Source organism: Chanodichthys erythropterus, chromosome 20 (assembly GCF_024489055.1).
Source record: "Chanodichthys erythropterus isolate Z2021 chromosome 20, ASM2448905v1, whole genome shotgun sequence".
Lineage (NCBI taxonomy): Eukaryota > Metazoa > Chordata > Actinopteri > Cypriniformes > Xenocyprididae > Chanodichthys > Chanodichthys erythropterus.
In genome coordinates, this window is record NC_090240.1 from 34,592,333 (window position 1) to 34,608,298 (window position 15,966).

At 36.8% G+C, this 15,966-nt stretch overlaps 1 protein-coding gene across 3 annotated transcripts; it reads left to right on the forward strand.

Moving 5' to 3' along the window:
- Nucleotides 1-2,521: 2,521 nt before the first annotated feature.
- LOC137008929 (cytochrome P450 2B15-like) lies at nt 2,522-9,614 on the forward strand. 3 transcript variants are annotated; one of them, XM_067370719.1, is made up of 9 exons: nt 2,522-2,786; nt 2,903-3,056; nt 4,307-4,459; nt 4,710-4,870; nt 5,401-5,574; nt 5,658-5,802; nt 6,561-6,748; nt 8,624-8,765; nt 8,984-9,608. In XM_067370719.1, the coding sequence occupies exons 1-9, from the start codon at nt 2,592-2,594 to the stop codon at nt 9,172-9,174; spliced, it is 1,503 nt and encodes a 500-aa protein (XP_067226820.1). In that variant the 5' UTR covers nt 2,522-2,591; the 3' UTR covers nt 9,175-9,608. The 3 variants fall into 3 exon arrangements, with proteins under 3 accessions (XP_067226820.1, XP_067226821.1, XP_067226822.1); XM_067370720.1 differs by having other exon boundaries at nt 2,537-2,786; nt 5,661-5,802; nt 8,984-9,601; XM_067370721.1 differs by having other exon boundaries at nt 2,670-2,808; nt 8,984-9,614.
- Nucleotides 9,615-15,966: the final 6,352 nt, after the last annotated feature.

Genomic DNA, 15,966 nt, shown 5'->3' on the forward strand with positions numbered 1-15,966 from the left:
GATGCTTTCTGACAATATTGTTTTTTAGGAGGATGCATGTATTTACTATAGTGTGTATATATATATATATATATATATATATATATATATATATATATATATATATATATATTTATTTATTTATTTATTTTTTATTTTTTTTATCGTATTAAAAATATAAAAGTTCTTGTGAACATTTCTTTACAAAACATTTAAAGTTAAAATGTTTAAATATTATTATTCAAAGTTATAAACATAGAAATATAGGATACATTTCGCTGTTATTTCCTGATTTGTGTGTGACCACATACAAGAATGAAGTGCTTCTGTGGTCTTCAAAGATGTAAACAGCGATTTTTCTATATTATATTTAAGAATACAATTTTTCATCTGGTCAAAATGTTGTATGAAAAATCCATGTATTCACATTACAGCTATTTTCTATGGTCATCCTGGCCAAGATGGAAAGGTCACAGTTTAGTGGAGGAAAATGTTCGTGTAGTCAAGTGTCCTGTTTTTTGATGGCAGAGTATTGTGGTATAGCTTATCTTTAAACAATGGCTACCCCACAAGACTTCTCCTGTTCCAGTTAGTGTCAGCAGGGAGAAGGAATGTCTGGACACCAAATCCCCATAGTCTCACCACATCAGGCATGGATGCCAAGAGCTGGCGGACAGAAGCGTGGTTCTTCAGCAGCTCTGGGTCGAGGAGGAGCGGGCAGAACCTGCGAGCTTTACTCAAAGTGATGCCTTCAGGATATTGGGTCATCAGATCCTGAAGTGATTTCTTCAGCTTCATCAGGTCAGAGCGTGGTTCTGTAGGTATAGATTGGTGGATGGGTCATATTATATATAGGAAAAAAAATCTGGTTAGGCTACTATTTAATGTACAGTAAACTATAACATGCAGAACAACATAAGGGCAGTTCTGAAATAATAGTGGGCTGGTCTGGGAATTCTCTCTTCAAAAAGGTAACTAGAAGGGTTGATTCACAGACTATGTAAACTGTGAATAAAAGTATCAGGTGTATTAAAATGATCTTTTACTCACGTGTATCGGATGATGCTGGTGCTCCTCTTGCCGCCACTGCACTGTACGACAGGTTATGTGTCATCTTTAACGAGTCTGTGACCAATCTTCGTAATTATGAACGCGAAATTACGTTAATGTAAAGTAATAAAGTCACTGACCCGTTTGATAACACATCTGTAGCGAAACAGTCGGTAAAAATACAACCAAAATATATCAGCCTACTTTGAACGAAGTTAAACACCGCCTCTGGCATTTAAACGAATCGAAACTAGTACACGATTCATTTGGACATGAATCATTTACTGAAACGATTCTTTTGAACGTACGTGAATCTGTTTAAATGATTCGTTTGTTCTTTTTAATAATGTAACGATTTACCACCATTTATAAGTGGATTTATCGGTTTGTTGATATCGCTACTTACAAAAAGCACAATGCGCGGCATGTTTTGTTGGATATGGTAAAATCGTGCTATTCTTTGAAGTATAGGCCTGTCACCTATCACACATTAATGTTAACCCCCTTTGTACACCAGTTGTACAAATGTATTAGTCAACTGTGAAATTTGAGTTGTATTGCCGTTTCGCGGCCCTGACCGTGTACGATTCCGTCTGATTCGCAGTTCAATCGATTCATTGCAAGGAACCGATCCCAAAAAAATGATTCGCGAGCCAAACATTATGCTTTCGTTTTCGCATTCGTTTCAAGAAAAAACAAAACAAAAAAAAACGCACTATTGGCTTCCTCACTTTCAGACAGACAGCGCCTTTTATCGACACGGAAACTTATGACAAAATTATCTAAAACGACACTAAGAATTCAATTTAGCTATACATGATGTAGGCTAAGTGAGAAGCAGTTTACACCAGGAGTTCTCAGGAGGATGATCAAAACCTCGCTTCTTATTAACTTTTTTTCCTACAAATATTAAGTAGCTAATTTCACGTCTGCTTAAACACAAAAAGTGGAAGTTGTTGCATGAGGTTGCATGTTTGATAAATATAACTGAATGATTACGATCAATCGTGTATGTCTTCCAAGGTATTTCAAGGAATAGCCTACCAAGGTACCGCCAAACATAAAATCCACCAAATATGTAAATAAGGTATTGCTTGTGGTTGCGTCGTTCATTTGTGCTTCACCTTTGTCCCTGTTTTTCTAACATTTACACACCTCTTGCGTCATGTCATTAATGAGGAACAATATCTTTTCTGATTAGATCTCAATCTGACTCCAAACGATAGATAATTTTAATTTCAATATTGTTTATTCCAGTATCCTCTTTCTCTTCAATTATTCACTAGATCGCAAACTTGCCAGTCTGATCTTAGCCAGAGTTACAGAATCCCAATATTTGTTTGCCACCAGTTTCCTTTATACCCAGGCGAAAACAAAAGATCTGTAAATCTTTAGTATCCAAATACTTTGGAATTGTGTTAATGTGCCCCAAAGGTAATATTAACACATCTGAGAGGGTTAACAGCATGTCAAACTCTCCGTCTGTCTCCTCCCTCTTCCGCTTTTATAAAGCCCACAGTTGTCCGCTGCTCTTGTATTTGTCCTGAAAGGACTCTGTCATCATGTGGACGACTCTCATGAAGTTAGACCTGGCCTCTGTAGGTCTGGCTCTGTTTTTGGGCTTGATCTTTCTGGTTCTGTTCGAGATCATCAGGATTAATTCCTATAGAAGTCAAACTCCTCCTGGTCCCAGACCTTTGCCTTTTGTGGGATCGTTACCACAATTTTTTAAGGACCCAATGGAGTTTGTAAGATCAGTGAGTCTTTGCTGTTTTCTTGGTATGGGCTTGTAATTTAACTGTGTTTAATTTACAACATAGGAGTTCAGAAACATTTTCTAAATGTAAATGCACTTGTGAATCTTAACGAATAGATGTCTCAGTATGGAGAAATGTCCACTATGTATCTTGGGAGGAAGCCAGCGATAATCCTCAACACAATCCAGGTCATGAAGGAAGCCCTGGTTCAGGAAGCTTTTTCTGGAAGACCGGTTCTGCCTCTTATAGAATGGATAACAAACGGACTTGGTCAGTAACACAGTATTATGATGATTGAAATATGGATTTTATACTATTCTATAATTTAGAGTCACTCATAATAATATAGGTTTTCACAGTGATGTCATAGAAGAATTTTGGGTTCCCTAAGAATCTCAGTGTATTATAGAAGCTCGTTTCCACCGCTGAATAAAGAAAAAAATTTTTTTTTTAATTGCGAATTGCGAGATATAAAGTCAGAATTGTCTGATATGCAGTAAGAATCGCGTGATTTAAACTCGTGTTATATGCGTGTTAGTCAGAATTGCGAAATAAACAGTCAAACCAAAATTTATTCAGACCAATACCAGTCAGAATTTCGTGATATAAACTTACATTGGTGTGTTCTAAAGTCAGAATTGCGTGATAAGTCGCAATTGCGAGTTATAGTCAGAATTGCGTGATATAAACTTACATTTGCGTTTTCTAAAGTTAGAATTGCGTGATATAAAGTCGCAATTGCGAGTTATAGTCAGAATTGCGTGATATAAACTTACATTTGCGTGTTCTAAAGTCAGAATTGCGTGATATAAAGTCGCAATTGCGAGTTATATTCAGAATTGCGTGATATAAACTTACATTTGTGTGTTAAGTCAGAATTGCGTGATATAAAGTCGCAATTGCGAGTTATAATCAGAATTGCATGATATAAACTCGCATTTATGTGTTATAAAGTCAAAATTGTGTGACTTAGGCATAGTTTCACAGACAGGGCTTAGCCTAAGCCAGGATTTAGTTCTATTAGGATATTAAAGTAGCTTTTATAATTGTACACTAGAAAGAAAAAAAAAAACATAACTTGTGTGCGTCTTGAGACAAAACAATGGCACTGAGATATTTTAAGATATTTTCTTTCAGTTATAACAGCTCAAACATGCATTTTAGTCTAGGACTAGTTTAAGCATTGTCTGTGAAACCAGGGGAAAAAGTCTTAATTCCGAGTTATAAAGTTAGACTTGCAAGATATAGCTCAAACTTATAGAGATGTAAACACAATTGAGAGATAAAAAGTCCCAATTATCTTTCAAATTGTTTCATTCCATGACAGAAACAAGCTTCCATACACATCTATATAGAATCTTTTTTCAATAAAAAGGTTCAATAGATGTTAAAGAATCTTCATAGATGCCAGTAAAGAACCTTTATTTTTAATTTTAATTTTCAATCTCGAGTGTCTTTGCTTCAAAAATGTGTAGAATGTGTCAGATTTGAGATTTGAACATTCATTCTCTCTTTCTCAGGTATAATAATGGTCACGTTTGGCCACTCCTGGAGGCAGCAGAGGCGGTTTGCTCTGCACACACTCAGGAATTTTGGCCTGGGGAAGAAATCAGTAGAAGATCGGGTGTTAGAGGAAAGCCGCTATCTGATTTCTGAAATGCTTAAAGAAGAAGGTATGAAATGTTCATCCTCTGTTAGAACTCATTCCAATGTCTCTGGCTGCAAACTAGCTCACCTGTGTCAAACAGCACCTAAACGACTCTTTCTTAAACATTTCTTCTCTATGTGACATTTTTGTATTTAAAGGTTGAGAAGGATGCATATTTAGAGACTTTCACAAATATTTGTAATAATTCACATTTCTATTTTAAATGGCTTGGATATTTGTTTTTCTCACTCATACTGAAGCATGTTTGTTTGTAGGCAGGTCAATGAACCCCCAGCATGCAGTACAGAATGCAGTTTCCAACATTATCTGTTCCATCGTGTTTGGAGATCGCTTCGATTATGATGACAAGCGCTTTTCATACCTTCTGAAAATCCTGAATGAAAACTTCATGCTTGCAGGGTCAGCTGCGGGACAGGTATGATCACGTTCTCCATTTTTGACAGAAAATTATTTTTAATTTGTTTATTTGTACTGCTGAAAAAATAATCCTCACTGGCTTTCTCTTTATTATGTGTGCATTATCCTCATCCATGTACCCAATCTCCCTCCCATAGAAACTATTTTATTATTATTATTATTATTATTATAAAACATCATGCATTTGCATGAAGTTGGGCTTACTTTAGTTGACTGAATTTTTAATAATTATTTTATTTTATTGACTTCAATCAATAAACATTTAGTACTATACTGCCTTAAAATATTTAATAAACAAGAAATTGCTCTGCCATTGCAAAAATTCTTATCTAATTACAAACAAGTAACGGAAGTGATATATGAACATCCATATTTTCATCAACTTTTAAATGTAAGGTAAAATATTTACTTAAATATTGATGATAAGAATATTTACATTGTATGGAATGAATAAAATGCAGAAGTCTCAAATGTGAAAATATTTGAAACACACAGTAAGGCACCCATCATCTTTTTGTCTTATCTTAGTTTTTCAACTTAGCACCCTTCATCAGGCATTTCCCAGGGCCACACCAGAAGGTCAAACGGAACGCTAATGAGTTATTGGGTTTCATCCGGGATGAAGTTAAAGAACACAAAGAAACTCTGGATCCAGACAGCCCGCGAGACTTCATTGATGCCTACCTGCTGGAGATCGAGAAAGTGAGATCACTGTCACTGAAAGAAGGCTTCTCACATGCATACATGTTGTAGTTAAATGATTTATAGATTTGTTTCACCTGGAGCAGCAAAAGTCCAACAAGGACTCCACGTTTCATGAGGAGAACCTGGTTATGTCAACAGCTGACCTGTTCCTGGCTGGAACCGACACCACAGCGACCACCATCAGATGGGGGCTCATCTACTTGATTCAAAACCCAGATGTACAAGGTGCTAAAGCTAAACATTAGCAGTTCATAAGAACACTAGGAATCTTGGTGTTGAAGGCAGAAGTGAATAAGTAGAAAAAAAATTCTCACACTTTCTCACAATTTGTTTAATTCTGAGAAAAAATTAGCAAATTGTGAGATATAAACTTGCAATTGCAGGAAATAAATTAAGAATTAGGAGATATAAACTCACAATTATGACCTTTTTTCTATGTAATCACAAGTTTATATTTCGCAATTGACTCTTCGCCGGGAGTTTGATTGACAAGCAATCTAACCAGATATAATGCTGAATCTGCCATTTTGTCGACAAAGCAGTCAGAACTTAGAAGATTAACCTCAGTGGACTTGAACTTGAAAAATGGTCTATATTGACATTATTAAAAATAAATGTTTGAAACAACATTCCTTCTCATGTTCATTCATGTTTATTTGATGCTATAAATGAACTAGTAGGAAGAGATTGAGCTGAGGCGCTACAGCAATCTGTCACGACACATTAAAGAGCCACAAAACGTTTTTTATTGTTCGAATTTCTTAAAAAATTACACAGTAATCGGGAATTTGCCCGTGAAATTTCGCAGAGCAATGGTAAAAAATGTGACCACGCCTTTTCTGCAGTTAATTCAGAATCGTATGTTGCTCTGTCTATTAGCTATTGGCATTTTCGCCATTTTCAACTCTCACAGAATCACAACCTAAAGCTTAACTCTAACCATCAAGAACCAGGAAATTCAAATTCCCTTTTATCTCACACAGAACGATGTCATGAGGAGATTGTTCGGGTACTGGGTTACGACCGCTTGCCCAGCATGGATGACCGTGACAAACTACCGTACACCAACGCCACTGTCCACGAGATTCAGCGCTGTGCCAACATTGTACCTTTCGGCGTGATGCATGAAACGATTCAGCCCACAAAACTACGAGGATACGACATTCCCAAGGTAATGAATGAAGTTAAAATCTAGAGTCACACACGGTCCACCCTGGCTTTTCCTTCGCAGTATGTTTGAATAGTTTATATTCAGTCAGATCTTTTTGATGAATTGGTTGATAAACAACATGATGTACATGAAGCTTTAAGGATTTTTACAGTCTTTTCATACAGTTAACCTCACAATAAAGATGCTACCACATTCAGTTGCTACAATAAATATTCATGAATAATATCAAAGACTATAGAATAACACAAGACGTGTCACTCGTATTGTTTTGAATGGGAGAAAGTGTAACGCGCAATATGGCGGAATAAGTCCCGTCTTCTAAATAAGAGCCAATCGCCGACTAGTAAAGTCATCGCGTCACTTCAGCGGCCGTTAGAATCACCGGTTTCTATAGAAACAGTCAGACGTGCGCCTCCGAAGAGACGCGCATTTAGGTCTGCACATGCGCATTAGCTTGATCCAGCCTGAAAAATACAGTTTTTTTTTTTGTCATGATTCGAGCGTTTAGAAACTAAATTTATGAGCCGGTTGTTGTTAGATTTCATTGGTGATTTCAAATATGAAATTTAATCGTAAGTTGGGCTAACAGTTTTGGAGAATTTGATGTTTCCCCATTCAAAGAGATTGCATGATACCCAGGATGCCCGAGAGGCGTTTCAAAGATGGCCGCCGAGTGAAATGACTTGTCTTAAAGGGACTTTGAAAATATTCATGCATATAAATATTCTTGTTAATGTGCATGCACTGTTTTGACTAGTAATTTAAACTGTAAGGATAAAGAAACTAGGCTAGATATTATATTAAGATTATATAAAGTTGTGTGCTGAGCTTGTCCAATCAATTAAATCAATCTTATATAAACATGTATGTAATATTATCATGTAAGAGCATTAACACTCTGAGGTCTGAGGTATCGCCGGGGATACCACCGCGGTTTTTTTCTTACCAGTGTGAAAGAGACTTAAAATACTGTCAGTGTTGCACATACAATTAAGAGTTATACACCATTTTACTCTGTGGAATATCTTCTTTTATTTGTGTACATTCAGAGTATAAACAAAATGTTGTAGAGGTAACATAATTGTTCAGACACTTTGCATCACAGAAATACATTATATTTTAAAGTATATAATAGAATACCATTATTTTAAATTAATAATATTTTACAGTATTGCTGTTTTTTCTGTATGTTTGATTTACACCATGATGAGCTTTGAGACCTCAGAGATCAGAGCTTACCTGTCTGAAAGAGCTCATTATTTATGCAGGTCATTAGAGCTCTTTATGCGATTCTTTTGTCTTCTCAGGTGTAAATGACCCATTATTCATGATGATTCACGTTTCCACGCATACTGTGTTTCTTGACAAAAAGTGTCTTACAAAAACTAAATCAATAGTTTGTTTTATATGAAGGAGTTGGAAGGATAATTTTTTACATAATTTTGAAGCAAAAACTGTAGTCCATAATCTCCAATACCCAGAAGTCTTGTGAACACAGATTTAATATACTTTTTTTGGCCTTATTTCAGTGACTTAAGTTTTTTGTATTTTCAATAACCACGCATAAACGTTATTCCTTCAAAAATACAAACATGTACATACATGTTCCTCACATATTATTGTAGCCTAGTTTGTGCTGAATACAGTGTAATGACACTTTTTCCATTAATATGTTTATGAACAACTGAAAAAAGCACAAATGTCAGGGCATGCCAAAACTTCTCCAGGCCCCAAATCAGCATCAGACTCCAGAGGGTTAAGCCATTGTGAATTATGACTAATTCCAGTATGAAACATGGGACAGTATAGGAAGTTATATATATTACCCTGGGTTTTAACACTTTTTTTCAACTCTGCTGAACTTTCCTCATACAGGGAACTACAATCTTAGCAAACTTTGCAGCAATTTTCAGCAGTAAGGAACACTGGAAGCATCCCGACTCATTTAACCCAGAAAATTTCCTGGATGAGAACGGGCACTTCAGCAAGCCGGAGTGTTTCATTGCGTTCTCAATGGGTGAGTCAGGAAATATTGAAATGAATAAACACAAAAGTTACTGGATTAATATTACGTGCAAATAAATATCTTATGCATGACTGACAAATATGCATCACATTAAGTTTACTAGTTTGTTTAGTTAACGCTCTGTAATCTATACGGATAGAAATTTTATATGAAACTCAAAAATATGAATCTTAAATATATGCCTAAATATTTGTGTGCTGGTTTCTCAGGTCCGAGGGTCTGTCTCGGTGAGACGCTGGCGAGGACGGAGCTCTTCCTGTACATCACGTCTCTCCTACAGCAGATTCATTTCTCCTGGCCACCGGATCCACAGCCCCTGGACATGGATGGGATCATGGGTATTGTCCGCGTTCCTCAGACCTTCAGCATCATCTGCCGCAGCAGAGATACGAAAGAGTGACCGTCAGGAACCCCAAATGTCATCATACATACTGAAGAACACAATAAAGACAAAGCCGCTGAGACACACAAGAGCATGTAGGCTCATCTAAATCATCATATCTAATCAGTAATTCTATACATGAACTCTTGTCAGGTGATTCTGATGATTTCACTGTAGGAAAATAACTTATTTCCAGTGTTTATAACTTCTGTTTGTGTTTTGAACGTTAATTTAAGCACAGCTTAAAAAAAATGAAAGGAAAATGTTTTGTTTGGGGAAGCCATATTGACAATTTTTTTATTATTTTATTACAAATACAGGTATTTTATTAATGTATCCACATGTACATGTAATACACATAGCTGTATATTATTTGTATAGTGAAACGCTTTTATTACAAATAAAAAATGACATGCAGTTGAACAGTTCTCATTTAGAGAATGAAGCATTCCTTTTAAAGGGTTAGTTCACCCAAAAATGAAAATTCTGTCATTTATTACTCACCCTCGTGTCGTTCCACACCCATAAGACTTTCGTTCATCTTTGGAACACAAATTAAGATAGTTTTGGTGAAATCCAATGGCTCCGTGAGGCCTGCATTGACAGCAATGACATTTCCTCGCTCAAGATCCATAAAGGTACTAAACACATCTAAATCAGTTCATGTGAGTACAGTGGTTCAATATTAATATTATAAAGCAACGAGAATAATTTTGGTGCGCCAAAAAAAGCAAAAAAACAACTTATTTAGTGATGGCCGATTTTAAAACACTGCTTCAGGAAGCTTCGGAGCATAATGAATCAGTGTATCAAATCTTGACTCGGATCGCGTGTCAAACAGCCAAACTGCTGAAATCACGTGACTTTGGCGCTCCGAACAGCAGATTCGACACGCTGATTCATTTGTGCTCCGAAGCTTCCTGAAGCAGTGTTTTGAAATCGGCCACCACTAAATAAGTTTTTTTTTTTTTTTTTTTTTTGGCGCACCAAAAATATTCTCGTCACTTTATAATATTAATATTGAACCACTGTACTCACATGAACTGATTTAAGTATGTTTTTAGTACATTAATGGATCTTGAGAGAGGAAATTAATTGCTCCCTATGAAGGCCTCACTGAGCCATCGGATTTCAACTAAAATATCTTAATTTGTGTTCTGAAGATGAATGAAGGTCTTACGAGTGTGGAACGGCATGAGGGTGAGTAATTAATGACAGTTTTCATTTTTGGGTGAACTAACCCTTTAAGTCTGAAGTCAATGTCCCTTTAAGTAGTTTAAGAGGTCATTACACTCGGTGGCCATCTTGAAACGGCTCTCGGGCATGCAAGTGCAGCTCCTATCACTTTGAATGGGGAAACATCAAATTCTCCAAAGCTGTTCGCCAAGCTTTCGATCAAAATTCATATTTGAAATCACCAATGAAATCCGAAAACAACTGTCTCATAAATTTTGTTTCTAAACTCTTGAATCATGACAAAAAAAAAAAAAAACACATTTATCAGGCTGGATCAAGCAGCCTGAGTGCACGTCCATATGAACCAGAGCTTCTAACGACCGCTGCAGTGGAGCGAGCGTGATGACTTTACCGATCGGCAATGGTCTCTTATTTAGAAGGCGGGACTTAATCTGCCATATTGTGCTCTGCACTTTCTCCCATTCATAATAATAATACGAGCGCACAGTCTTTCCATAAAGTCTTTGTCTAAAAGTACAGTATATTTTCATTTTTTTTTTCTAGTAACAATGATCATTGTGTAAATGTTCTGTCAAACTCTGCACCAGAGCACATCATCCAGTTAGGTTTATGGGTGGATCCGAACTCGCATGTGCTTTTATGTCCATGTGTTTAAAGTCGCCGATCTGGTTGAGTTACTAGATCATGTGACTTGAGTGCCCATGTTGTGGCACAAACAACATGGTCATCCTCCACACCCTGAACATGTTTAATCATGCTATATCTGCAATGTTAAATCAGATTTTTATAAGTTATGTCTTTTATAATCATCATTACATTTGCTTGGCTTTTTGGAGATGGCAAGTACTGAGTGATTTGAAATGTAAAAATGGAGAGATTGTGTTTTTATTACTCAGTTGAACAGATAAATTGCCATATTTAGTTCTCTAATAGAGTTCTTTGGAAATAATTTTTTGTGAAGTGTCATATTCATCCGCAGTCACGCAGAGCCGAAGCACAGCCATAACAATGTTCTGCTGCAAAATGCATGCATAGTCTTGGCTTTATTTAGTTATCTTGTGTTATCTCATGCCAGAGGAGAGCTGTTGTGGCACCATTGGTAAGAGTTGCGGGTAAAACTTCGCCCTCTTGTGTTCATTTCAATCATTACATAAGAGAAGTTTTGAGAATGGCTCTAATGTGGGGATTAGTGATGCACAGTAATATCCACTGCCTTAAACTGACAGTAATGCAATACACTTCATTCCTTGTTTTTTTGACTGTCATAAATCACAAGGGATGCATGTGCACCTGTTTATTACTGTTTCTGCATCAATTTCTTTCTTGAATCTTGAAATTCTGGACCAGAAATCACTGGAGCACCAAAAACTTTTGAAGCATCTGTTAAAACCACCATCCTTCTGGGGGGTTTTATGAAACCTGCCAATGAAACCTGCCAAGAAATGTCCATGTTAATTTCACACAAAACAAAAGATAAAACAAGAAATAAGATTTTGAATATGAAAATGAAGATTATTTATTTATTGTGACATTATTTTAATACCAATAACTTTAAGCATATTAGTATTAAAATATAATACATTTTCTTAATACAAAATATAATTTTTAAATGAAACATGACTTGTATTTGTTTATTTGCGATTCTCCCAGTTTTTCATATTGGAAAACTTCAATTCAAAAGCCGTTTTTACAGGGTCAGTGTTAATATCTCCCAGCAGTTATTGAGGATGACTGTATGTGCATGATTTTAGAAAAGTGTAAAGAGGTTTATAGTTCCTTCAGCTGCCGCAGAGCCGAGGCCAGGTGAACTTTGCCCTCTCGCTGAGTGTTACGTGTGACCTCATTGACCTTCAGAGGACTCAGATTCAGATCAAAGATGAGGCTGTAGTTCAGAATCAGGCGTTTGGCTTGATCTCTGTCCACATACCCTGAAGAACAGTGTTGAAAACATCATTTCAGCTTGCAAAATACTATCACTTCTTAATCCATCACAGTTTTAAATTGCTTTAAAGAGGCCATATTATGTATTTTACAAAGTCTTGATTTTGTTTTCGGGCTCTACTAGAACAGGTTTTCATGCATGAATGTTCAAAAACACATTATTTTCCTCATATTCTCCATTGTTGCAGCTCCTCTTTTCTCAGTCTGTCAGTAACACTCTGTTTAGTTCCTGTCTCTATGAAGCCCCTCCTTCTGATAAGCACAATATGCTCTGATTGGTCAGCTGGAGCAGTGTGTTGTGATTGGTCAAGCGATTTGGGAAATGTCCCACCCCTTTCTATAACGACCAGTTTCAACACACTTCTAACTAACTCAACCAGGCCCCGCCCCTTTATTTTGCATATGTCTTGGGCGGGAATTATTTAAATGAGAAATACTGGAACTTTGCAGAGCTTTTTCATGCTCAAACAGCAACATTACACTCTTGCAGCAGGCGCAATGATATTACGCAGCGTCTCTCACAAACGTCTCCATGGTTGCAAGGCACGTTCCCTGTGCAAGCAGGGGCTCACAGGCACTGCGTAATATCATTGCGCTGCTGCAGCCATGGAACGGCAGCAAAGTTCCTTGATTATTACGCCTGAATGAGAGTATAGTTCCTAGCCATATCAGCCCAGAAAATCACAACTTTTTATTTTCCGTCGGTCTTAGTACACGATTTAACTACAGAAGAGTCAAGTTTTAAATAGGAAAAATATCAAAACTCTTTGGTCATTTTTAAGCGCGATGCTAACGGTCTAATCAGATTCAATGAACTATGCTAAGCTATGCTAAAAGTGGTACCGCCAGAACCGGAGATCGGCTGAATGGATTAGAAAACAGTAAAACTCAACTGTTTAACTCTAGGGGAGTTGGAAAATTAGCCTATTTTCAAAAAAAGTGGAGTGTTCCTTTGAAGGACTTTGATGAGTCCTGTCATCATACGATTTATTGTAGGGAGCTAGCTCCCTCATTAGCATGTGTAACATAAAGGGCTTGACAGCTTTGGCCTCCTTACTTATCCTCTTGACCCCCCTGGTGTCCAAGATAGGTTCAGTCGTTCCCTCCCATGGCACGGCGTGGTTGAATTTGTTCCCCATACGCAGTATGGGTTAAGTATTGAAAGGGAACGTACTTGGTTACGATCATAACCTAGGTTCCCTGAGATATGGAACAAGTTCTATGTGTGTGATAACTGGCCATTCAGTTACACTGCATTGTTGAATAAGGCTTCAGTATCAAGGAAAAAAATGAGTTTTTCCCCACAAGCAGTACTCGTTCTGTATCTCAGGGAACCAAGGTTATGTTTGTAACCAAGTACGTTTATCTGTAGCCTTTTTCTTTTCCAGGTGTTTAACTTGATTCCCATCATCAAATATTTCCCAGGGCCACACAAGAAAATCTATAAGAATGGCAAAGAGTTGAAGGCTTTCTTCAGGGAAGCAGTCAAAGCATACCGAGAAACTCTGGATCCAGACAGTCCTCGAGACTATATTGATGCCTACCTGCTGGAGATTGAGAAAATAAGATCATCATGGTCAGCCACTCTAGAAACTGTATGATCCACTCTTTGATGGTACTTACTACTTGGAAAGGTGGCAGCGAGTTTGCCAAGTAAATCATGTTATTGGATGAACATCTTTTGGTACTAAAAACCTATTAAATTTGAAGGTTCTTCAAGCCCCAGTTCTGTTTCTAACCCTGATAGGAATTTTGTTCCAGCACTATCAGTATTCTACAAGGTTAAATCACAGTAGGCTGCTAGGTAACTAAATATGTGTGGATCAATTTAAATGCTCTGTTTTCCTTGGAGCAGCAAAAGCCTAACAAGGACTCTACATTTCACGAGGAGAACATGGTTATATCAGCTGATTTGTTCCTAGCTGGAACCGACACCACATCGACCACCATCAGATGGGGGCTCATTTACTTGACACAAAACCCAGATGTACAAGGTACTTGGGCTTAAAGGGGACCTATAATGCTCCTTTTACAAGATGTAATATACATCTCTGGTATCCCCAGAATGTGTCTATGAAGTTTCAGCTCAAAATCCCCCACAGATCATTTATTATAGCTTGTCAAATTTGGCCTTTTTTGGGTGTGTGCAAAAACACGCCATTTTTGTGTGTGTCCCTTTAAATGTAAATGAGCTGCTGCTCCCGGCACCTTTTCCAGAAGAGGGCGGAGCTTTAACAGCTCAACAGCAACAAAGCTGGAGAATCTCACGCAGCCAAAATGAGGATTGTCAGTAACGGTGTTCAGCCTTACATTGTTCAAACCGGAGTCGACACTGATGGAGAGACTCAGGAAGAAGTTACAACTTTTAGAATGAAACTGGACGTTTCTGAATGGTTAGTGGATAAATTTATGCAGTTGCTGTGGAGTTGATTCAACTCATCCACTAGAATATGCCGTCATGTTCATCTTTTGTTCAAATCCAGCGTTTAATTGGCCCTCGTTTGTGAAGCAGTCTGGCGTAAAATCATTAGTAAAATTATTTGATACCTCATCTCGAAAGCAGCCCAACATGACCTCACCCCCTTTGTTGTGTGTTCTCGGGGGCAGGGTTTATGTAAAGTTTGGGGTTTGTGATGTCACCAAACCAGAAAGAAGCTCGTTATAGTCCCTACCAGCCATTTGTTGTAGTCCTTAAAAAGTGATTTCTTTAAAAGCAAATATCGCCCTTTGCATTGAACTTTGAGCGGCGTAACTTTGCAGATGTTGTTTATGCTCAAACAGCAACATTACACACTAACTAAAATTAAAAAAGTGAAATCATAATCAACCACCCCTTTAAATATGGATATATTTCTTACAAAAACCCATCGCTTCGCTTCAAAAGGCCTTTATCAACCACCTGAAGTCATATGGATTACATTTATGATGGATGAATGCACTTTTATGCACTAACCCTAACTTCAAAATCTCTCCCCCATTCACTCTCATTGTAACGCTTGGAAGAGCCATGATATTTTATAATATAACTCAGATTGTGTTTGTCTGAAAGAAGATACACCTAGGATGTTTTGAGAGTGAGTAAATTATGGGATACTTTCCATTTTCAGATGAACTACCCATTTAAGGGAGTTTCCAAAGCTTTTGTCGCTGTTTTAGACATCTTTTTTCAGCTAAGGAATTATATACTAGTTTAATAGTTATGGTTTTGAAAAAGAATGCTGTACTATTTGTAGTAAAGTGTAAAATCTGATAATGACAATAAATGACTGCAGTGTTGTAATACCACTGTAATGCTTTGTTTCTCTCATGATGTAATCTCTCATGTGACAGCTTACATTGCAACAGACAAGCCTGTACAGGTCCAAACTAGCTGTAACACACCCTGTTAGTATTCATGTTTGAAATTGTAGAACTGGTTGAGTCAATGCATCATGCATATAATGGTCTTTATCTATATGCCCCAAAATATATATCAATATGAGTAGAAAAAACACACACAAATGCTTAAAAATCAGTTTTCATTTATTGCAGATGCTTTTTGACAATATTTTAATTTTATGAGGATACATGTACTGTATTTACTATAGTTTATATATATATATATATATATATATATATATATATATATATATATATATATATATATATATATATATATATATATATATATAT